This window comes from Elaeis guineensis, chromosome 5 (genome assembly GCF_000442705.2).
Source record: "Elaeis guineensis isolate ETL-2024a chromosome 5, EG11, whole genome shotgun sequence".
In the NCBI taxonomy this organism is placed as follows: Eukaryota; Viridiplantae; Streptophyta; class Magnoliopsida; order Arecales; family Arecaceae; genus Elaeis; species Elaeis guineensis.
In genome coordinates, this window is record NC_025997.2 from 2,211,913 (window position 1) to 2,236,946 (window position 25,034).

Here is a 25,034-nt window from a genome sequence, read left to right on the forward strand (position 1 = left end):
GCTAATAATCGATATCAAGTTGTTTAACTTGATACAAGTTGAGAAAGCATATTATATTTCTAGAGAGATTTATTCACTTTTCTTATTAACACGTATATTTGTCAGTTAACAAGATAGAGGAAAAAGAAAAATATTTTTTTTTCTTCAAAAGAAAAAAAAAATAAAAGAACAACAACAAGGTATTTTCAGTTCAAGATTAGCTCAGTGGTTACAAGTCTTACTTGGAAATAAAGTACTTAGGTTTTAAGTTTGGAGTGTTATTGTCTCTTAAGATGTTAATCCCTGGCATCACACTTCAAAGTGGCTTCTCTAAAGGAATAGAACATCAAGGTGACAACTAATCTCATGGATGATACAAATCTAGAAAGAAAAACTAGCAAAAAAAATCTTATTCTATCACTAGTAAAGTTATCTTGAGTCATGATGAATGAATGCATTGCCTAGATCGTTTTCTTTTTTTGGTTAGAGACAAATTTAACGTACATTTACAAAAGATATGTTTTAATAGTAATGGAAAATATTTTTTTTCCTTGGTCAATATTTTTTGAAAGAATAATGTTATTGTAATCAAATCGGGTATTAAACACATTATAGAGTGTCGATGACGAGATTAAGCATCACTCATGGATATAGGCTATGGTAAACATCATTGCCACCATGAAGGGCAGCTCCAACAAGATCTTGAAGATTTTAAGCGGGAGTTGTTTAGATGAGTAAGTGAGAAAGATGGCGAGGTAGGTGATCTTGTAGACAATGCCAACATTGTATGAGATATATAATTTTAGCTTTTTTTTTTTTTTTTAAATTTAGAGGGGGAACATGTGCTAACTCTTAAGTAGATCCTTTCTACGAAGGAATGCAAGAGGGTGGGTACCAATATGTTCAAAAGGGAATGCATCACATGTGGTTGACAGTTGCTTGACATAATTCAAATTTTGATAGAGGTAAAAGTGAACTAGATAATATCCATTCATATTCATTTTCATATTTAAATTTATCTAAATATAGATAGAAATTCAATTATTTGACTAATATTGTATTTATATCCATATCGTTAAAGAAAAATAGATATAAATATGAATGGACAAATACCATATATACTTATATTGAAATATTAGATTCTATTTGTAATCTTAATTAATTTTAATATTCATAAATTGTTAATGAAAATAAATTATCACATTAATATGCTATTATCTTAATTACTATCTACTTAGTTATATCTTTGATTATGTGATGATAAAGTTTAATTATTCGACTTATATCTATATTTATATCCATATTTTTATTATCTAAGTTGTATTCTTATTTATTTAATATATATATATATATATATATATATTATATCTAACTAATATTTATTTATATATATATTAATTAAATAAAATAAATATGGTTATGAATGTGAGGGGTGTGATTTGTATTTTGGACGTGAGCTTGCGAAGGCAAAAATCACCAAGATGAAGTCCGGACAACGAATGTGAACATAGCGCACGGAAACGTGTCCTTCAATTAAACGAAAAGCAAGCATCCTTAAGAAATTTTCTTGTAATTAATTTATCCATGTTGCTATCTACTTTGTTGGGGTTTTGCAAAGCAGTGATTGATGGAAAACTGCCACACAAGCCAACGTCAACTTTTAGTCAACGATCACATTCCATCGTGCATGTCAATGAAGAAGTCTCTTGTCTGCCATAACCTAATATTTTAAGAAGATCGCTTTCAGATTTTGACGATTCTGCAAAAAGTTTACGACCCCGGACTTCAATCCATCCCCCGTGTCGCCGTGGATGCTGAAAGCAGAATCAAAACTACCGTTGAGATAGCTTAAATAAAACGAATAGCTAGTCTTCCTGCCCTTATCCCACCACGTCGAGACCACACAAAGCATCAGCCGCTCCTCTCGTCTCCCATCCAACCATCCATGTCCTCCTTGGTCATCTACTCCAGCATCACCTCGCTTTTTTGCATATAATCTCATCAAAACTTCGTGTTTTTTTTTTTTTTTTTTTTTAATAAAGGGAAGGCAAGAAAGCCACCCCATTTATTTAAGAAGGGAAGCGTACGTGTACAAAGAAGCGGGTGTAAAGAAGCTCAACAACGTCATCCTGGCCATCTTGGAAGTGTGTCTAACTAACAAAAAGCTAGCGTCTTCACCTAAAAAACATAAGGCTAGCGTAGCAACTAGCGAGTGATTAGGTATGAGGTTCCTTGAGGAGGCTAGGATCCTTTTCCTTCGGCGATTTAAACGAGTGGTTCGGTAGACCGATCTTTCAACCAACTTCCGTACCATTATACCGTCTTAAATCTGGATGGGGCTTTTCGGAAGGGCCCCGAGAAACTCTCCTTCTCCAATACCCCTTTCTCTTTAATAAACAAAAAGAAAATGATAAACAAACTGGACCACCCTAATCTCACGGCCGGCCACTGTTCCATAGCTCCTAAACTTGGGAGTTGGGTCTCACTCCTTTTCCAATACCCCTTTTTCTTTAATAAACAAAAAGAAAATAATAAACGAACAGGACAACCCTAATCTCACGGCCACTATTCCAAGCTCCTCAACTTGGGAGTTGGTCTCACATAAAAATCTGGTGGCGATGGAGGAAGATGCCTCTCGTTTATTTTAAAATGGTCAAGCTGCGAGAGATGGGAACAGGGTGGTCGGGGAGGAGGCTTGCTTCGGGAGCACGTGTATGGCGTCATCTTCTGGCGCCGAAGCAATTCCGTGCCCGTCTTGGGTTTCAGAGCTGAAATCATGCCCTTGGGAACGGCAAGTGGGGTGGGTTTGGAGGTGTCCTTGCGGCGAGCCATCGGCCGCCCACAGAGAAAACGGAGGAAAAGTGGGGGGGTTTTCGTGTCTCGCGTCGGCTGATGGCGTGTGACCAAGTCTCGCGCTTGGATAGGCTGCTCTTGCGGCCATTCCGGCTGGAGGCATCGGCTCACGACCCTACCCCGGGCATTTCGACAAACGGGTCCCGCTGACTGCTAAATGAACAGCGCGTATGATAGAATGGCAGCGGAGCGTCGTATTTTGTGCATTGATTAGTGGGGTCCACTGGTATATGATTGGGATTAAACTGGTATGGTGGTGATTGATATTAAATTGAACTAAGCGTCTGGAAAAGAATGTCCGGACTGAAATCCAGACAAAGTTCGTGAGAAAGTTGCGTTGGTTGTTGATATTGGTGCTTGAGCAGTTTAGATCCTATTTAGCTTGTTCATGTTTTCATCGGGCTCTACCTATATGTATTAAGTTTATCTTTAATACGTTGATTCATCTTATTTTATAATTAAGTTTGATAAACTTAGAGAAAAAATAATTAAATATTATTCACACCATACTTTAACGTCCAAAAATCATTGCATCGGTGGCAATTTTGAAAAAGAATTAGATAGGCTCTCCTAAATTTTGAGCCAAGATCATATATACTCACCTAGATTGTTGATATATAGAAGGATTAAACCAAGATGAATAAATTGGTCTCTAAATATTCCCAAATATGGAAGATTGTACCATAGATCGGATGAAGATAGATGACTAATGCAAGCACATTGGATAATATACGATCGATAAAATATGATTATTAGTTTCATAGTTGGTATGGTGCAACTATACTAGTAAATATGTATAGTGGAAAGACAATGGGTGTTAATTAATAGAATCATCGAAAATAGAGGTCAAATATGGATGGTAACCTTTAAATTGAGTAGTTACTATCTTTTAGTACAAAAAAATATAATTGTAACTTGCAAGAAACTCTTCCATAATCTAACATATCAATGTATTTTATCTTATCTTAGCTTAGCAATAGCTTTTTGCCTTAAAAGGATGTTTAGTTGGAGGGAGTTGGAGTTTAAAATAAGAATAGAAGTGAGTGACTCCGATTCTAACCACTTAGTTGGAGGGAGAGGAGGTTCTACTTTAATTCTGATTTTAGGACGAAATAGAAATGACCCAATCTTTTAAAATCCAATCTCGATTTTCTCCAAAGAATTCAAATCTTCATTCCAATTCCGACTTCAATTTCAATTTCAATTTCAATCATGAACCAAATATTTTGAAAAATACGGCTATTCACATTCTCATTTCAATCCATTTCAATTTTGATTGCGAATTCAACACTCTCTGAAAGTAATGAAGTAATATCAACTCAATTTCAATCTCCATTACCATAGCTTAGACTACTTCTCTACCAATATTTGAATCAATCTCCTTCAAAAGATAGTATGACGGTGACAAAAATTCTTGATAATCCAAGCATATAGATCTATGCTACTCCCATATTCTTTATTTCACCATCATTTTTTGGATGTTCTAATGCTTATAATATGCTGGCACACTTGTCTACCTTGCCATCATACTTAATTGTACTAATAAGATCTCTGGTACGCTCGTCTCCTTGGACAATGTGAGAGGAATTTTATGCAAGTAAATATTTTTTGTAAGGTTGGAGATAGAGGTGGAGGGTTTAGATTAATAAGCCTAAGTTCGAAACCTAATGCAATTTTTTAAGGGTGCATGGGGTGGAGCTCTCACAGTACATATCCAACTCAGTTTGACATATATCAATTTTTTCATTTTAGGTAAGTATGAAAGGTGGGATGTATTGAATCAGGATTTTGTTAACCAGTGACTCTATTTGTATACTCTATCTTTTTCATGATAGTGGCATCTCTATTCTATTCTTACTTGTAGATATATGTAATTCTATTGCTGAATCATATAACCTATACATCCTGTCTTTTTTCTCTCTTTTATTTCTTATTTCTTTGGAGTGCATTTGGTTTGGTACTAAAATAAAAATCGGAATAGATTGGAATGGAATCAGAATGATCATGTCCATCAATAAATTTGGTTCATGATCGAAATAGAAATTAAAATAAAATTTAAATATACGAGAAGAATAGAAAATTAATTTTGAAAGATTAAGATATTTTTATTTTTTTATGAAATAAGAATAGAAATGAAACTCCCTCGGTTGAAATGACAGACACTCATTTTTATTTTCTGTTCCAAAATTCAATTCTCTCCGGCCAACTGTACCTTTATTCTTATTCAGTTCCATCTTGATATATCCGGACACAATGCTTTGTTGCTGATAGACTTGGACAAAGTGTCATGCTCACATTCCTACAACGATGAAATGATGGAATCAGCTAGAATTGCCGCCTTGAGAAAGATAGGTGAGCAATGGAATACGAAACCTTCCTTTTCTTTTGGCGATAGCGGTCTTGGCCACGTCCACTGGATATGACGGGCAGGCAAATCCAATTTGATTTGCCTGCCGGGGACACCAGTGGACGATTGACGCGAGCGGGCTTCCACCCCAAATGACATAGCCAAGAGATGGCACCACAGGGTTGGTAGTAACTTGCTCTCTTTGGGATTAAGTAGGTTCCGATCACTTTCACCAGGTTCTCAAATATTCTTCCAAGCAAGCACCACAAGTTGTCACCAGATTTACCATATGCAAAAGCTAGCTGAGACTGACTACCACCAACTTGGCATTTTTGCAAACACGAACGATTCCCTTTCCTAAACAATATATATGGACCTATCTTTCTTATGTCTATCTCCAAAGCGTTTCATGCTAGGCTTCCCATTAGCATCCTTTCCTTTGAACTTTTGACTAAGACCAAGGCAGAAATTCTGACTTACATTATTTTTACTTGCACTCTATTGCTAAGCTTAAGACTAGGGGGTTGTTTGGTTCATAATCAGAATTAAAATTGAAATGGATAGAAATTAGAATCACCATATTTATCGAAATATTCGGTTCATGACTAAAATCAGAATTGAAATTGAAATAAAAATTAGAATATTTAGAAAAAAAAAAAGTAGAGATTGAGTTTTAGGTAAATTGGACTATTTCTATGATTTGTATGTACGTATGTGTGCATATACATGCGTATGCGTGTATTCATATATTTTGGAAACTTCTAATGAATAACTGAATTGTTCCATGATAACTTATATTAGCAACGATGATGCAAATGTTAGGAGTTTTCAAAACATCATCTACGTCCGATGAGGCACAGTGGTGCTTAACTCGCACGAATGTTCCATTTTGAATGGATTTGAGACCCATTATGGCCCAGTAGGAGTAGTGCGTGAAGGACCGTTAAGCTATGGAAAAAGGCTTCTCAGACAAACCCATAATGTTGAATGGGCCCACCAGAGAACCGGAACACAAAAAGATCTCATCTTTTTGTAAACTGGGGGATCTGGCCCAGATCTCATCCGAGGACTTGCTAAAGCGGAAATGCTTCTCTGGTAGCGCGTGCAAAAGGATCCAGTTGTCGAGAAAAATGATCCCATACTCGATCATATGAATCGGATCGAGATCTCGGTGATCTTTTAAGCCGCAAGAAAGGACGAGGATTTCATCTCATCCCATAATTTTTGTAATCCAATCTTTCAAAAGATCTAGTCAATCTAAATTCTTCTCCTTGTAACAAAATATTTCCATGCAACCACTTGAGACGATTACTAAAGAATCAAGAGTTGGATTGGGAGATACCATGCATGATATCTGCCCCCATGACATCAAAATAACACATGAAGCCGACAAAAATGGGCCGGACTCCAACCCATTAAATCATGCGAATATTAGAGGAACTGGACATTCTATTCTGGTACTTTATAGAGGCCATGTTTTACTTTAATTCAGGTGTTGATGAGAATATGGATTTACTTGAAAATTTTAGGTATAATTGGTCCAATCTCAGCCCATGTGCGTCTCAGACATATCCGTTTTAACGTGCATCTAAAACCCAGAAAATTTAAGGTACACGATTCTCTGAGCATTAATTTTTACGGCGGTTCCAGTAAATGTTCGATGATTTATTTAAGTGCATGGAATCGTGTCCGTAGAATCCATTTGGGCCGACTCCTTTGCTTGTTGAAAGGTAATAGGCCCAACACCGATTCATCTACAGCTATTTGTCTGTCAGATTTCGTCTGTTAGGTTTTCTTGTAGAAGTAATTACCTGAGGTGAAGAGGCCAGATAAATCGGTTGGATTCATGCATAATCTATACTTCTCTACAAGCGTGCAGCACACATGCACCAAAAACAATCAGTTCATGATGGAGGTCAGGTTCAAATCAACCATAGACATTGGGATTAGAAATTTAGATGAGTTCCCATGGCAATTTCTACTTCTAGATCCATTATAAGTTCAGCTAAATATGCTTCAATTTTTCTTTGGACTATTTATGACCGAGTGCGACTCTATGATCTTCCTGTTCAGTTTTTTGATATTTAATTTTTTGACTTCCATGGATTTATCTACTTTCGTTCAATCTAATGCATCCTGTTTAAAACACCAAGCTGTTGGTGAGAAGCTAATAACGGTTTGTGAAACTTCCTCTAAAAAGATGGCAAGTAAAATTTCTTGGATCGTCAAACAGAAGATCAGGGCAGCATGAGAAGTAAATCTCACAAGAAACTTCAAACGACCGATTTATTATACTTTCTACTGCTTGCTTTCCATCTTCCGTCGTTCAGCCAATGCAAATTACCCAAGTTGAAGTCACTCGTCTAATTTCTTTTATGTGACGTCTGTGTGTTTTTAGAACTCTTCCGAAAACCAAAGAAAAAAAAAAAAATTGCTTATATGATAACTTGAGCTCCAAGAAGATTCCAAGGATTTGTAGCATCACTGCCCTGCACCGCTCCTGCTCGTCCTTTGGTCAAAGCCAATGCAATGGGTTTAAGCTTTCATAGCTATCTACCTGGAGATTGGTTTATATATTTCTTTATTGCGTAGTTGAGTATTAGACTATTATTAGTCCATCCATGTATTGGATAATGCTGGATAAGGAGCAATTAAAGTATATCATATGAGTTGGTGCTCGCTGGCTTTCTAGAAGGGTCAAACCTCAACCCAGCTTTGAAACCTAACCACCAAACTGGAAGGAAAAACCAACGGTGGAACGATGCACATCTAGTACTCCCCTTTCAAAATTATTTATTGTTTGAACCCTCCAAAAGTTGAAACCTTGAATAATTCGTGACTAAGATGCCAAATGCGAGACTAATATAAATCCATCTCCCTGCATCATCCGTCCACTTGTCAAGTGGACCGAGCTCCTCGTGGCAGGGGGCCACCATCATGCCTCCCTTTAGCCAACCAAAGGTATAAAGCCAGTGGAAAAACTTTGTTACAGATGTCAAGTAAGAGCTATAGTCAATGTCAAAGCCTAGCTTATCGCTTGCCTTTGAGACCATCCCTCACTCGAACCTTCCCCGAAGGAAAAGGTGGGTGGGATACTGGGTTTCGTGTTCTCTATTGCAGCCAGCAATTCGTGGCATCACTGATTTTATCACAGGCTTCGACTTTGACCGGGTCTCGTAGCTCAACGGGCAGGGGAAGAAAGCACAAAATCTGCTGTAGATAGCCAAGTCATAAGGTTGTTAGAAGAGTACTATTTCTTGTGACATGGGATTGTAGCCAAAACAGCAGCAACATGACAGCTCTCGCCAAGACTATTTCAACATTTTAAGAGGTCTAATTCTGCATTCTCTAATTTATAATGATACTAATTTTATTAATAAATATTGTTATCACTCTTTTGAGGTGACCTATATATGATTTAGGGAATCGAACAAGCAAGTAGGATGCAGAGGATTTTCTAGATTAATTAACAGAATTGGCAATTGGTTAGCTGATAAGTATTCTCAACCTTGAGGTCAGCTTTTGCGGAGCTCAACTAATTGCAACTGTTTCTGTCCACACGGGTGGCTTTTCTGGTCTGAAACTTTTACAAAGACTTGCCACCATACCAACCACCTAATAAAAGAGCATTGATGCTTCCCTTATCTCGTGTCCTGTTGGTTGATTTTTGGGTAGATGGCCTGATAAACCTAACGACAGAGACCACCAGAGAACATGAAAAGCGTATGGTCTCCTGGGTTCCAATAGTATTCCATTATAACTTCAATTCTATCCTCTACTTTTGGAATTTATCTCTGTTTGTCTCAACAAATCAATCATTCTTTTGCCGCATCTCCTTCACAATGGCCCTATGTAACACAATGGAGAGAGAAATATGAGTATGAAATAGTTAAAGAGAGCAGCGTCCGTTTACATAGATGAAATATCTTCTTCAGTGAGTACCACTTCCTGAATTCCTCTCTCATGATGCATGCTTAAATACAAAGAAACTATTGGGGTCTTGGATTTCTATTACATGCTCCTTCCCATGATCCGTACTACCAGTTAGAATAGAACCAATTCCTACGGACCAAGTTCTTACACATGTTTCAAACTTGCAAGCAACGACAAATAATTTTGTGGGTGGGATAATTTCAAACTGAGAGCAACTACCAAATTTGCATAGTATTCGTACGTTACCGACGAAACTATAAATAATATGCTGACATAGACTACATGTGAACAAACAAACCAAGAACGGTGGGTCATGGCAATTGATTCTACCAGCAAAAACTCCTAACCATCATTCACCAAAACACGCTTCTCCAAACCATGATTCACCGAAACACTCCTGACTTCCTGATATGAAATGCATAACCCTATCATCATGTGTCAGCGCTTAAAGAAAGTTTTCCAGGATGACTTTCCTGTCTTCCATGAAATTTTGGATGACAAGAACTCAGGATTACCTCTCATATATCCAGATAGCTCTTATTCAGATCTTTGGAGAATCCACAGTTTGTTCCACATTGTTTTCTCCATTTTTTTCTCAGTGGTGGTTATGGGCCAATAACTCTGGACGCAAAAGGTGTAAATGAGTTGAACTGTTCGCAGACTTATTCAAATTTATATATAAATTTTAATAATATTATTTTTATTTATAATATATATTAATATTTATATTATTAATATATTAAAATTTATATTCAAGCTCAAATATAGTTCAGTTAATAATTGAGTTAAGTCAAATCAATTTTATTTTTTTTTTTGTTAAACTAAATTCGTGCATAAAATATTAAGAAAATCAATTTAAGTTAAATTTTAAATTTAAATATTTTAAATTAAATCAAATTTAAATTTTTATTTATTCGATTCGCTTTTGTTTAATTGCACGTCCAAAGCTCACATCACTCAGCAAGACAAATGTTACGAGAGATAGAGACCTACTTCGGGAGTAGCGGGAAAAGCACCCTTTGTACGTCTGTTGGTATTCCTCCTTTTAAAATTTATGTATGAGAAGGACCACATTGTGAGGAACGAGGTACTCTCCATCTTTGGTAAGAAATAAAATCTACTTTACATAAAAAATAGAAAGAGCCCCTTACATGCTTATTTCCAACTAGAGAATGCGCGAAAGTGCCACGCCACTTTTTTCACGATGAGGGATACGAGGGATCAATTCTCGAGAAATTATACCCTACACCACTGTATCATAGCATGAATATTTTTCTTATCCAACTACGCACCTTCGAATGCCGTTTATCATGACCACACTTTTTGTGTTCTTTCTCAAACATATATATATATATATATATATATATATATATATATATATATATATATATATATATATATATATATATATATATATATATATATGCAAGAGTCTAGTGACAGCCAAGAATACATCCCTATGCTATCGTTCGACAATTTTGTTGAATCGAACATATGCGACATACTCGAATGCCTATAAGCAATCCGATTTTTTGAGTCAACCACAATATTTATGCGCATCTTTATACCATGATATAGATTTTTTTTAAGAATGCTCCACTATTCAGCATCTTTATGCCAAATCTATAACTTTACCCCCCAAGCCAAGTATTATTCACCCAATATGTCTTGATACTTGGAATACCTTTGTGCCATGACACAACAACTATGCCATTGATTCACAAGCCATATGCTGTCTTTTAGAAATATATATATTAAATTCATATGATATAATCATGCAACACCATTGTTCTGCATAGGGCGCAGGCAAATCCATCTTTAATATCGTTCAGCCAAATTGTCAAGCTAACAATACCTGTTGCCCCTCGAAGCTATGGTTGATCATGCACATCCAAATCATTTTAGTTTTGCTATGCAAGCGTCCCTACAAGCTCTTGTTCCACGATCCTAATATTACATCTTCAACATGCTTTCCTATCTATGGCCACACCACTTGATAATATTCGTAATCTATTGGCATATTGGTGCGCAATATCAAGATCCTAAAGGCCTATGGATGTACCATCTAACATTCTATGTCAATGACCTGCTCACACTTGTGCACTATCACAATATTAGTATTTAAGTCTGTCCATTAAGTAAATATGTTTAGCCAGCTGACCCTTGCATTCAATTTCCTTTTCTTTGGCACAACTCTCTTAGCTATCCTTGATTCTTGGCCAAGCTCTAAAGTACATAATCCCATTGATATTCTATAAGCAACACTTGTACTCTGTGACCAACTGACTATTGTGGATCCCTATGAAACATCACCCCATAATGCTTAGAAGACTTGCCTATCAGGATAGGTCAATTTCTTACTCCACTAGTCTCTTATTGCCTCTTCACTTCAGTATAAAGATAAAAAATGTATGAGATAGCCCGAACAATTTGTTGAGAACCAATCTTTCAAAAATCCTCTCTCACACAATCTGGCTAGCTTAGCCAATCATTATTGTCCTGAATACCATTCATGCATGATATTGTCTTGCCTTGTGATCATGCCATGGTGGAGCCGTACCCTATGTGCTTAGAGAAGTTGGGAACGTGACCAAAGCTCCATGCCCCTCTTTAACCAAGAAGAATCCTTGAGCTTCCGAAGCTCTCTGATATTATGCCATGGCTACGCTATACCTTGACTAATTATTGTTCTTCTCAATACCTCAGCCAGTCATTTACTCAAACTTCACTTCAAGGGTTTCAAAGTATCGTGAAGTATTACAAATGTTGACCTTCGCCAAATACTTTGCCATACCCATGCTGGCATCCGATGCAACTAAATCCATGACAACATAGTGGTGTATCATATCAATCACCTCATTTTATTCCCGTAGGCTATAAGTCACAAGTGTATGAAGAATGGAGCCCATGGAAATGAGATGAGATAATTGATGCAGTGCATCATTGTTTGATGCAGGATATAATTTCTCCATCTGAGAAGGATCTCAACTTTCTCACAGGTGATTCCATGATTCCATCCATCTCGACTTGTGATGGGTCAAAAGCCGATGGTATGGTCATGAGGATGAGTTTTAGTTGGATAAGCATTAGCTGCTAAATCCCAAGAACGAAGAGCCAAATCAAAGCAACGTTGAATTGTTTGACTAAGCAAGAGGTACTTGCACTAATGAATTAATGATTAAAAAATTTAAAAATAATTACACAGAGCCTGTGGGAGCATCTGCACACGTGTCAAGGTAGTGACCTCACGTGCGGTCAACCAAATTTTGTCTAATGGAAATAAGTGCCCCACATCAAAAAAAGAAAAAAAAAAGGGGGGTGGGGGGGTGGGGAGGGGGAGGAAGGGTGAAAAACAGAAAAGAAATTTCCCTTTGTTTGAGCAGTACCCGGAATCTCTTTCTCGCCCAAAGCGAGGCATGGTCTCCTCCATGAAAGAGACACAATGTCCTCCGCGCCTTCTGCGAAGTCTCCTTTGACCACCCTTTGCTTTGTTCTTATTCCGTTAAATCCCCCACCACAGTTGAGAGATGCTTGCAAGCATAGAAACAATTATATATATTACTAAAAATATTTATTCAAAACTTTTGGTTAGTTGTTTCTTACAATCTTGCCTCGCTCAAACAATCCAAAGCCATTGAAAACCGCATAATTTGTTAGAACCAAATGTGAAACGAAAAGAAACAAATACAAACATAGAATTAGCAGAGTACTTAAATCATAAAAGAATCTATCTAAATTATTGTCCTATTCACATAAAAATTGTAGATTCCACATGCCATAAAGAGGCGATATAAGTCATCAGAATTGGTGCGGTGCATCATCCGAAGGAACTTTCTGTGTAGGTGTCTAGGGTCCCATGGCATTTAACTTCTTCTTTTATTCCTACTGCCCATAACCTTAGATTGCCTTCATTCCGCAATCTGGACCATTCTTCCGGTTGGAATGGACGGATGACTTGTCCAAGGCGGCGGAGACCGACTGCTCGTTTCAACGCGTCGTCGACGAGTTTTAACCCACCCACCGACGCGGCTTGTCAGAGTCTCGTGTCGTATTTGGGTTCCCTAACGCCGTCAGTTTCCCGAACCAAACGAGGAACCCACCACCAGCCACGAAGCACGCACGCGGTTCCGCCCGAAGCTTCGTCAAGCCCCTTATAATCCCCACTACCCCCTCCCATTTCTTCCCAAATTCTCCTCTCCTCCTCCGCCCCTTTCTAGGGTTTCCATTTCGCCCTCCTCCCCGATGGTTTGATTTGCGTATGGGGGAGGAAAAGGAGTCATTTTTCTGCGTTTGAAACTTACGGGGGTTTCTATTAGGAGATCGGATTCTTGTCGTGACCCAACGGATTTGGTTGTTTTTGTTGTCGAAATCAGAGAAAAGATCCGATTTTTGCGGCCTCAAAATCAATTGGAGATCTAGCGAGTATTTGGAAGGAAAGGTCGAATCTATCTGTTTCTGGGCCTTTGTTTTCCTCAATAAGTGTCTTCCTCTGCTGCGGCCATGGATACGGCCTCGTCCTACTGGTGCTACCGCTGCAGCCGCTTCGTCAGGGTCTGGCCTCACGATGCCGTCGTCTGCCCCCACTGCGACGGCGGATTCCTCGAGGAGGTGGGGAGCCCTCCGCGTTTCGCCGCCTTCGGCGGCGATGCTCGCAGGCGACGCTTCCCTGCCGCGGCGAGGTACATGGTGAACGACGATGCCGCGTCTGCCGGCGCCGCGCGCCCCCACCACCCGCATGCCGACCTTCGTTTTCGCCGCCACCGCCGCACCTCCGTGGGCGACCGCTCCCCCTTCAACCCGGTCATCGTCCTCCGCGGCCCGGTCGCCGGTGGTGGCGGGGATCCCGACCGCGCCCCTGCTGCTAGCTTCGAGTTCTACTACGACGATGGGGCGGGATCCGGCCTCCGGCCCTTGCCCGAAAGCGTGTCGGATTTCTTGATGGGCTCGGGCTTCGAGCGGCTCCTGGAGCAGCTCTCCCAAATCGACATCCACGGTATTGATGGCGGCCGGGCGTGCGAGCACCCGCCCGCATCGAAGGCTGCCATCGAGTCGATGCCCACCATTGAGATCGCCGCCGGCCATGTTAAGATGGAGACCCACTGCGCCGTCTGCAAGGAACCATTCGAGGTCGGTACCGAGGCTCGGGAGATGCCCTGCAAACATATATACCATCAAGATTGCATCTTGCCATGGCTTTCGCTCCGGAACTCCTGCCCTGTGTGCCGCCACGAGATGCCCACAGATGTGCGTGAAATGGGTGCGGCGGAGACCGACGGTGATGAACAGGCTCCCATGGGTGGGAACACGGACGATTTGGTCGGCCTCACGATATGGAGGCTGCCGGGGGGTGGGTTTGCAATTGGGAGGTTCTCAGGGGGGAGAAGAGCGGGGGAAAGGGAGCTTCCAGTAGTTTACACAGAGATGGATGGTGGATTCACCATCGGTGGTGCACCTAGAAGGATCTCATGGGCCTCTAGAGGGAGTCCGTCAGGGGAGAGAAGAGGAATTGGTAGGGTATTTCGCAATTTCATCTCATTTTTGGGACGCTTCCGCTCATCTTCTTCCGCTTCTTCAAGATCAAGTTCAGATTCTGGTTCCACTGTTTCACCAAGGAACCGCAGAAGTTTGGTCTTCAGTAGGAGTTCACGAAGGCGCAGCTCTAGCTGGGCAATGGAAGATGGGAGTATTAGAGCAATTACAAGATGGTGACAGAGGAGACAGAGGAAAAAGTGGAAGAAAAATTGCCTCTTTTGTCTAGTTTCAAGTTACAATAGTTGTAGCTATCCCTTTGTTTTTTCATGTAAGAGGAGGAAAATAGGATCATGACAAATGGAGATCATTGTTTTTTCCTCCATAATTCCATTGTAAGTAGAATATTTCGGGAAAAAAATTGCAGTTTCTTGCTATTTGTGATCTCTTTTTTGGACTTGGAATTAAGCAGCTCTAGTTTTTGAGCTGGACTTTGTAATATTAGGAAGGTACATGCTCTGTGAATAATATAGAATTCATCTTTTATATTTAAGCTGTGCATTTATTTTTGATGCTTTGGTTGGCATTATAATCCTCTCTTTTTTTTTTTTTTTTTTTGTCTTTTGAATGATCTCCATTTTTGCACCAAAAAATGATATCCATTTTCCGTTTATCGTGCACTACGATAAAGTTAAACCTATCTTGCTCTAGGTGGATAGAGAACTTTCTGGCTATGTACTCCCAGGCTTCCCATTTCAAGTTCTCTTCATCTGTGTTACTGGTTTTAGGTTAATGATGACTTGCACACAGTCATGTACAGCTACGAGATAGGTATGTGTTTCGAGCGTTCTTGAAGATCCATGTGCTTGGTAGTCAGAATGCATACTCTTTGTAGACAACAAATGTGGTGATTTTGTTTAAAAACTTGCTTTATTGAGGTCTGCTAAAGAGTTTGCAATTTTTGAATCTTACTTATGAGAGAAGTTGATTATGTGATCGTTTTTCATGATGATTTTTCAAATACACAATAATAATTTGACATGGAGGTTGCATCAATTGCAATGTCTAATCGATGCAAGCCGTTAATAGTAGAGACATCGTATACAATTCTTTGATATGATCATCCAAGATAGTTGGTATACAGATTGATGCTCTGTCGACTACCTTAGTGTCTAGGAACTCCTATTTGGAGAGAACTGTAGGATGCTTGCATTCGTTTATTGCTGTTTACCTCATACAAATCATTAATTTGATAAATAATGTAAGAAATGTTGTTGTTCCATCTGAGTTGATCTTTGTTATTTCTATCATGTTATTTACTGGGATGTCCTATCTAAAAGCGTGACTTGTTTTCCAGATCCTTTCTGAATCCATAGTCATTTATTTCTAAATTAGCTCAGTATCTTTTTTGTCTTTCGAAAGAGAGTGATTTCGTTTGCAAGTGTGTCTTCTGGCATAGTCCTTTCTGCTGTACAAAATATTAATCACATTGATCTTATGCTAACATAGTAATCATCTGAGAAGTCCAACTTTCCTCGGTGATTTTATGCTAATAGAACTCTCCATCACATATTGTGTATCAGGTTCTCTAGGTTCTTTCTTAACATGTTGACAATAGCTTTCTTCTTGTTTGAGTTATGACATTGACTTGGCTTTGAAGATTTTATCTGTTATGGATAATCGTCGTATGCTATATTATTGCCTCATGTTTCTATAGCAACCAGCAAATTCTCATCTTGCACCTGAAGGATCGCAATGTTATATATTATTTTATTGCTGGGTTCTGGTTGATGATTTCTTTGCACGCATATCATCTGGATAGAACTTTAAGTATCTTCAGGCTGCTGCATGGTGTTTCTTTTGTTAGAGTGGTTGACCTGCGCCAATGTGAGGCATTCTCTGTGAAGGCCTTGTTTCGCTCCTTTTTGTGGGATCTTTTATAATTTGTTCCTGTAGCTCTTCTTTTATACTTAGGCTGGCATTGGGTGATAGATGGTGGTTGGCCTTCCTAAAAACTGCGTTCATTGTTTTTGTCTTCATTTAATTATTAAGAGATGTGGTTGATTCTATTTTTATTAAAACTTGTCTGCTATCCGCCCTCCAGCTCATTTGGTTGGCATGTGATGTTGAAGCATATTGATCTTTCTTGTCAATAGTACTAGATATTTCTATTGTATGTTGTCATGATGCATCTGACTGAAGCATAAGAAGTTATTTAAGACTTGAATCCTCACTTCAATTTTGGAAATTACTTGCACAGATCTATTGCCTGCATGGTTATTTCTCCCCTTCATGGCCTACCACCTTTTTTTTTTTTGAGTTTTATTGTTAAGTTTATTTCCCAAAACACTTCTATTGAATAGTTTGAATCTTATCCCATCTACACGATTTTGTGGTCAATTGGCATGAAACTGAAATCTTATGGTAGCCTGAGAGTTTCAATGCCGGTGCTTTGCATATGCTGCATCAAAAAACTTCATCCTGCTAAGATAGAGCAGCATAATCACTGGTTTTTCACCTTTTATAGTACTTTTCCTGCCTTTGAAATATCCAGAAATAGCATGCATCCGAACATGAGATTCCCAGTTTTAGATTTGGTTAACGAGGATCTGAGTTGATTTTCTCATTTCAATGTTCTAAAAGTTGGGTTAAGCAGAAGTGACACTAGAAATATTGAATGAAACGAAAATCAATTTAGTACAGTTGCACAGCGAGATAGAGGGGCAAAATTACTACAGAAACAAATTAGAAGCATGGCAACTTGGGACATTATATGTGTTCTCGCAAGGTGGAAATTTCATCCTAGGAGAAGGTGATAAAAGAATAGGTTTGTTGGGGAATACCCACTGACCGACCGACCGATGGCCGGAGGGACCGACCGACCGACTTACAGCCGGAGGGACCGACCGACCGATTAACAGTCGGACCGACCGACTGACGCCATCACCGGCCAATCATCGGCTTACGACCGACTGAGGATATGTCGGGCGCACCCTTTCCGACCGACTGAACCGGGAGGTCTGATGGCCGACTCACATAAAACTCGCCGACCAACGGAGGAGCCCGACGCCACTCAGCTGGCTACCGACCTAGGGTCGGTCGACTCCTCTGATCGCCGTACAACCGCCATACCTTGTCAGTTCTGACAGCGGCATGCGGCACTGCCACCTAGGGGCATTGTCCCGCCTAGGGCTTTATCAACCCTAGTGATTTGACAGCCCCACGGCGACATGACACTTTCACGGCGACTCTGACAATCTACAGTGAGTTGACAATTCCTCACTTGTCTGCGTCATTAATGACGGCGCCATACCGTGCTCCACTATATAAATCGGGGAAGGCAACAGTGCAAGGGATCCACTCCCCCCACTTCTCGACTCCTAAATCACAGGCTCGCTCCTCTCCCCCTCTCTCTCTCTCTCGATCGAGCTCTCTGTCTTCATTTCACTGTTGTCCAGTCACCTCTCTGACTTGACCGTCGGAGGGTCTCCGTCGGAGCCGCCTCCGGTCAGTGTGGACTTCTTATTTTTGCAGATGCACGTCTTTCGGTGATCGGACGACGAGGTGATTGGCCGCAACAAGGTTCTTTATGATTTCAAAAGCAACTATTTCTTGGGGCATGAACTTTTGTCCGTTGATATGTGCCTAGGCCTTGCAATAGTGGATCTCCTCTTAGAAAAGCTAGTGAAGGTCAAAGCGTATAGTGAACAGAACACAACAACCATTGGATTTGAAGCTGGGGGACTGAAACTGTATTAAAGCATAAGATGTCACTGTTTGATCCCCTCTCACAAATGCCTGCATTAATTGGTCTGCTCACTAAGATGCTCTTTCCTAGCATGTTTTAGTTGTATTGGCACCATCAATGGTGGCTTGTATGGAACCGGCCAAAAAATTCACAGCATCTCTTTCTCAACCTCACCTTTTAGTTATGTTGCTGTGGTGTCTTTATTCTTTCCAAATAGTTTTGACCTTCGAACATATTCTAGTTTTCAGTATCTAATGGTTCTGTACAGAACTTACATTAATCCTGATGGAAGATAATCCATGGCCTTTGGGGTGGAAGGCGAGCTGTCGTTGTGATTCGTATCCAACTAGGGATAAAGGGAAGTCTATTTTTCATGAGGATTGATCTCGTCTCCTTCGAGGTGAGGGAATCACACTCTCTTGTGGACCCAAAGGCCATCCATTCACTTCCCTAAATGTCGTTTGGTGGCTTCTCTTTTTTTCGGTCTTCAAGACTGCAAATTTCCTTATCTTTTCTTCTTTTTTGGGCCTGTCTAGATGTCTGGCCCCAAAATCCCAGAAATTTATAGATTGGGCCAACACAATCCAAATAAATCAAGTTGGATCAAGACCAACCATTCTAATAATTTTTTAAAAAATATTTATAAAAATAAATTTAATTTATTCTGATTTAGATGATTGTGTTGATCAAATCCATAAATTTTATAGAATTTTGAACTCAAGACATCCAGAGATTCTAAAAAGTCTCTTGATCTGAAGACAAGTTTCATGCAAACATCTTGGTGTAAAGGACCTCATGAGTCATGTCGAACGTCCACATCAGATGTCTGTGGCTCACTTCATCCACACCTTGGGACCAACAGAGACGTTCCAACCTCCAAGGATGGAAGCGCTTACGTGTTCTTATCCTCTCCTTGTGGCCCAAATTTAACCAAGCTTCTTCCGCCACATCAACGAAAGAAATCTTTACCACCCATACGACTCCAAGCTCACACGAACTTCTTCATTCCCACCATCGAAATGGCTTCTGCGGCCCCTCTCTCACCCCTGTCCATCGCCTCCCCTCGACAACCGGTTGCCGCTGGTACGGCGTCCCAGCGACCGGCGTTCGTGCGACTCCCTTCACCGGGGCGGAGATCGTCTTCCAGGGTGGTGGCGGTTTCGGCAGTGGGGCAGGTGTCGGCGGACGGCAACACGTATTTGATCGCCGGTGCGGTCGCGGTGGCGCTCCTCGGCACCGCTTTCCCCATCCTCTTCTCGCGCAGGGATATGTAAATTTACTCTCCTACCCTCCCCTCTCCGGCCTCCATTTCTCTGCTTGAAGGTTATTATGGTCATTGCAGCAAGGCTGTTGGCCAAACGGACCAACCTATATAATATGAGTCGAGCTAGGCTACTAATGAACCTGTCAGGTTCAGGTTTCACCCGGTCCGGCTTCAGGTCTCAATTGGATTGGGACTTAAACATGGACCCAAGTTAGTTAGCGTCATCTAAGTTCTTGCAACTCAGACCAAGTGGATCTTGATTTCATTTCGAGATTCCTCTTTTTATAAGGAAATTCCGTGACTGTTAACACATTCTGTTTTCTTGGTTTCCATATGTTAACCAAACACAATTCATAAGTAACCTAATGTAGATGTCCAGTTACAAAATTGGGCCAATTTTGGTGATTGACACACAATTGTTGTGGCTTGGATGATTCAGATGCCCAGAGTGTGATGGAGCAGGATTTATCCGGCAGTCAGGTGTGACATTGAGGGCGAATGCAGCCAGAAAAGACCAACCTCAAATTGTCTGTGCTCGTTGCAACGGGCTTGGAAAATTAGGACAAATAGACAAGTAAGACAAGTGTATTTTGAGCAACACAAGACAAATGTGCCTACATAGATTATTTGGAGGGTCTTGGTCGTATTCCAGCAAGGTGTTTATATTCGTCCATTTGGGTGTGCCTACTGTTATGTATTCTGTTGTCAAAAAATATACCACTTTTCTTGTAAACTTATTCGATCAATGAAAATGTTGACCATAAGGTGGCGGCATTATAATGTCATTCACCATATCTAGCTTCTTCCCCACCCAAATAATACATAGTAGAAGTGCCTCTGAATTCTTATAATGGCCACAATGCAAAACCATAATTAAATTACTGTACGCATTGACGAGGTCTGATCTAAAAATTGCAGCTGACCTCCTCTGATTTGTGGTCAAAAGTGAGGGTGTGGACAGGCCCTTGATACCATGATAACAAATTCCAACTTCCAAACTCGAGTTGATAGGTGGACGCCCCATGAGTACTTAAAACACCGTAAAGGCTCCTATCACTGCTAATGCGGGACTATTCCTCAGCACAAATCATGCAACGAGGGAACGGTGTCAAAGAGGTCATGAGAATTTTTGTTGCACTCCAGAAATCACGTTGTATGAGATAGCTGCTCGCCTGTTCTGTTTTATCTTATTTTTCTTGTTTATAATTATGATTTTGACAGAGCAAAGTCTGTTCTAGTTAACGACTATCATCATCATTGATTGATATATTACTTAGCAATGCTCACATGAGTGCATGTGACCTCATGGACAGTCGATTTTCTCTTGCCAATGAATTAACCCTAATTACAGTTGGCCCATCAGGTTTGTTAAGGATGGTATTTGGCTTCAAGAATTAGGGCTCATAACATATCTCGTTTTGTTTGTTCACATACCATACTGAATAAAATCAAGAAATCAAGGGAATTAACTCTCCCTAAAAACTTTGTCATGTATGGTTAAGTTACCTGTCCTTGTTGTATTGGATGAAGGTTGGGAGTCAAAATTTATTTGCTAGGTCCAGGAGCTGAAAGATGTTCCTCTAGCAGCAATTAATGAAGTTGAATCTAGCTGGGTTGGGGTTCAGATCGAGTTACTAGTGGATTCTTTTGATAATTATTTTGGGTTTTATAGAGATGAAATAAGGGTTAAAATTATTAATTTAAAAAAAAAAAAATCCCTTCCATCAAACAACAATTGTTTATTATATTTTTAAGGTTTGCTAATAAAGTTCGATCCTGCATTGCCTCTAGTAAGTCACTGAATGGTTTTATTAATTAAAATCTCATTATACCGTTTGCTTTGTGGTGTCACCACAGACACTGTAATTGAAAGATGAGAGGCTTCATCAAACTTTGAGTGTGTGTCTTCATTTCTAAGATGCAGCACAAAATTTTGGTCGTTATGGTCGGAGCATCAAGTCCTACAGGAGCTAATTAATGTACCGATCTTCCAATGCACGTCTTCTGATGAAAATATAGTGCTAAAGAGGGTCCGGTTCTCTCTCATGCTGATTCAATAGCTACAGATCAACAGAACAACCACCGGCGGAAAAGGGAGCAAATCAAAATGGACGCAGAAGCAATAAGTAGTTGTTGAGCAGGCCGAGGTCCATAAAATGCAGTAGATGATCTTGCATAAATACTTGCTCAGTCACAAGTTTTCATGTATCAGGTGTCTCTTTGCTAAACTTCCCCCATCGCGTATTATTGTTTTCCTTCGTAGTTGGACATGTATGTAGTACGACAGCTGTTGCATGTCATGCAGGGCGAGGAAACCATCAGCTTAGACTTTCTAGACTGCAAAACATGTGAGAATGAAAATATTCAGGGTCTTTCTATGTTGGGGTAGATCCGATAATTGTGTAACAAAGATCATCCGTCTAAGATCGTCTTAGGAGATCAGGCACCACCCATTATAGCAGGAAGACAGAAGAAGACAAACAAATCCAATTATATACGTTGTTCGGTCCAAGTGTTTACATCCACGGGACATGCAATGCTCCACTCATGAGAGAGAACAAAATACAGAAGAGAATAAGTGTCCTGAGTTTGGTCAGATGGAGTAGCCGTAATAGATAGGGACAGACTGGAAGCACCGGGGGTATCTCAGGGAGATCGGGAGCAAATCTCAGAGAGAGCCACGGGTCTCAAGGAGCGACAGGGGCATCAAACAGTCAGAAGTGTCCTGAAACGGTGGGGTTGTCAAGAGACAGGCTGGGGCATGATGTAGCAGCTGAGATCATCACATAATATCTAGGGGTGTCGAAGATCCTGGACCGATAGATTTGTGAGGGTGCCTTCTTGGGGTACTTTGAGAGCATTGTATGGGTGAGTTCTTCTGGGTTGTGAGAAAGGTTTAAGAGTTGAGAGTATCTTTTTTGTATTTTGTTCTCTCTCATGAGTGAAGTATTGCATGTCCCGTGGATGTAGGAACTTGGGCCGAACCACGTATATAATTGTGTTTGTTTGTTTTCTTGTCTTTCTGCTACAACAGGTGGTACTTGATCTCCTAGGGCAATCTTGGGCGAGTGATCTGTGTTTCGCAATTGTCGGATCTATCCCAACAATTGGTATCAGAGCCAGGTGGTACTAAGGGTTGCAGTAGAGGTGATCAAGATTGAAGAAGAGCTCAATCAAGGTGGATGCTTTCATGTGCAAGAAGGTGGAGCTGTCTATCATAGAACATGCCAGTGGAAGTCCAATGCGAGGTGGAACTTCAAGTGGAGATGGATCGGGCCCGAGACTTAGGTTGGAATTGAGCGGTCTAGCTCGACTATCATGTTGGCCCATCCATCAGTAACAGGCAGTTGCCCCAGGCATGGGGGCGGTATCATACAGAAAGCTCTCAAAATTGAGATAGAGCCTTATATCGAGTCGAGATGGAGATTGTTGGAATCTGGTGCCTCTAGATTCGATCCATAAGAAGTTCAAAATGAGGTCTAGGATGACGAATGAAGTCCAACGAGACCAAGAATAGTCCAAATGGAGTCCGGATGAAGAAGTTCGCTTGAAGATCGTCTACACGGAGATCGGAGCAGTGGCGGGCCGACAGAGGCCGATAGCAGTGCGGGCCAGGCTCGACAATCAGGCCAGCAGTGCGCTGGGCCATGCCCAGCACTGGCCACAGCATGGGCACATGCGATGGCCGGCCCAGGCCCAACGTAGGAGTGATGGTGCGCGGGCCCCAGTGCACGGCTGTCATCGCGGTCCACAGTGGACCGCCGTCCATGGGGACCCATATGGATTGAGAGGATGTTTCCCCTAGGTTTCTCTCGGTCCATGGTGGATCGGAGTGGTTTCATGGGCATTTCCCAGGTGTTTTGTGCTATCAGACGGTGTGCTACTAATTCCTGGTGCGATACAATGGCCAGAATGCTTCCAAGAGAGATCGGACAGCTACGAACAACTGGGAAGCGTAATCTCACATGATTTGGAAGGAGTCTTGCACGATCGTGCAGCCATGAGCGTAGGTGGCATAGATCGAATATCGGTGAAGGTATTAGGGCTTTCTTGAGAAGGGATTTAAGCCCTTTGGGTTACTCGGCTGTGAGAAAGATAAGACCTGTAGAGAGCTGCAGAGCGGCGGTAGAGTCGCTCGGTCTCAGCAGGACACCGAGAGGGGTATCAGCAGGGGTCTCAACGAGGGGCTCGGAAACACCTCAGCAGGATGGCACAGAGGCCGAGGTAGAAAGCGTTGAGGTGCTGCAGTAGCGCATCTCTAGTGGCGCGGGGCTGAGAGAGGCTCGGTGGTGCAGCAGTTGAGGGAGGTATCTTAAAAAAATAGCTGAAAGTATCTTGAGTTTGTCCAGATAGAGTGGTCGTGATAGATAGGGACAGGCTGGGAGTGCCAGGGGCATCTCAGAGAGATCGAGAGTAGATCTCAGGGTGAGCCAGGGGTCTCAGAGTGCAATAGGGGCATCAGACGGTCGGAAGCATCCTGAAATGGTGGGATTGCCTAGGGACAGGCTAGGGCATGATATAGCGACTGAGATCATCACATAGTGTTTAGGAGTGTCAAGGACCCTAGATCGGTAGATCTGTGAGGGAGCCTTCTTGGGATATTATGAGAGCATTGTATGGTTAAGTTCTTCTGGGTTGTGAGAGAGGTTTGAGAATTGAGAGTATCTCCTCTATATTTTATTCTCTCTCATGAGTGGAGCATTGCATATCTTGTAGATATAGGCACTTGGGCCGAACCATGTATATGATTGTGTTTGTTCATCTTCTTCTGTCTTTCTACTGCAACAGGTGGTGCCTGATCTCCTAGGGCAATCTTGGGCGGGTGATCCGTGTTCTGCAATTGTCGGATCTACCCCAACATTCTATATCTTTTAGCTCTTAGGTTTTGCTACAATGCTTCAAAAAATATATTAGCCTTTTTATTTTTTATATATTTTTGATCGTTAGATTAAATATAGATTATTCAGATTTCAACTAGATGAGAGATCCATATACATGATTGATGCAGTAAATATTTCAAACATTAGAATTATTTCATACTTTTTTTTCAAAACGCCCTCTCTATGTTGCTAGCCCACCAAAGGGGGAGGAGTGGGAGAGGATGGCGGTGGGGGATGTGGCGTAGAGATGCCATAGGGGGGTGGCATGGAGAAGCCGTAGGTGCCATCAAAGGTAGAGGAGGCACGGGAGGAGATGGGGAGGTGGGGTGGGGCGCAGAGAGGCCACAGGCTATAGGGGGGGTGTGGTGCGGAGAACCCTCGAGCTGTAGGGAGGGATGGGGCAGTGTAGTGGCATGGAGAAGCTGCAAGCCTTTCGAGGAGCTGGATGGGGTGATGGCGGAGGTGGAGGATTTGGCAGGCGGAGGTGCATCGATGGTACCATGGGTGAAGGGTGGAGCTCCAGTGGGCAGAGGATCAGTCGTAGGGTGGTGGAGGCACTGT

General features: G+C 41.1%; 2 protein-coding genes across 2 annotated transcripts; both read left to right on the plus strand.

Annotated features, from left to right (window-relative positions):
- The first annotated feature begins 13,291 nt into the window (after positions 1 to 13,291).
- LOC105044367 (E3 ubiquitin-protein ligase RDUF2) lies at positions 13,292 to 15,018 on the plus strand. The gene has a single exon (XM_010922232.4). It carries the CDS (start codon positions 13,613 to 13,615, stop codon positions 14,819 to 14,821), a length of 1,209 nt encoding a protein of 402 aa, XP_010920534.1. The 5' UTR covers positions 13,292 to 13,612; the 3' UTR covers positions 14,822 to 15,018.
- Positions 15,019 to 19,296: 4,278 nt separating this feature from the next.
- Positions 19,297 to 20,387, plus strand: LOC105044368 (uncharacterized). The gene is made up of 2 exons (XM_010922233.3): positions 19,297 to 19,599; positions 20,033 to 20,387. Exons 1-2 carry the CDS (start codon positions 19,349 to 19,351, stop codon positions 20,169 to 20,171), a joined length of 390 nt encoding a protein of 129 aa, XP_010920535.1. The 5' UTR covers positions 19,297 to 19,348; the 3' UTR covers positions 20,172 to 20,387.
- Positions 20,388 to 25,034: the final 4,647 nt, after the last annotated feature.

Coding starts and splice junctions, on each gene's coding strand:
- LOC105044367 (XM_010922232.4), top strand. CDS start 13,613: ATGGATACGGCCTCGTCCTACTGGTGCTACCGCTGCAGCCGCTTCGTC.
- LOC105044368 (XM_010922233.3), top strand. CDS start 19,349: ATGGCTTCTGCGGCCCCTCTCTCACCCCTGTCCATCGCCTCCCCTCGA. Junction 19,600..20,032: donor CTCTTCTCGCGCAGGGATAT/GTAAATTTACTC, acceptor TGGATGATTCAG/ATGCCCAGAGTGTGATGGAG.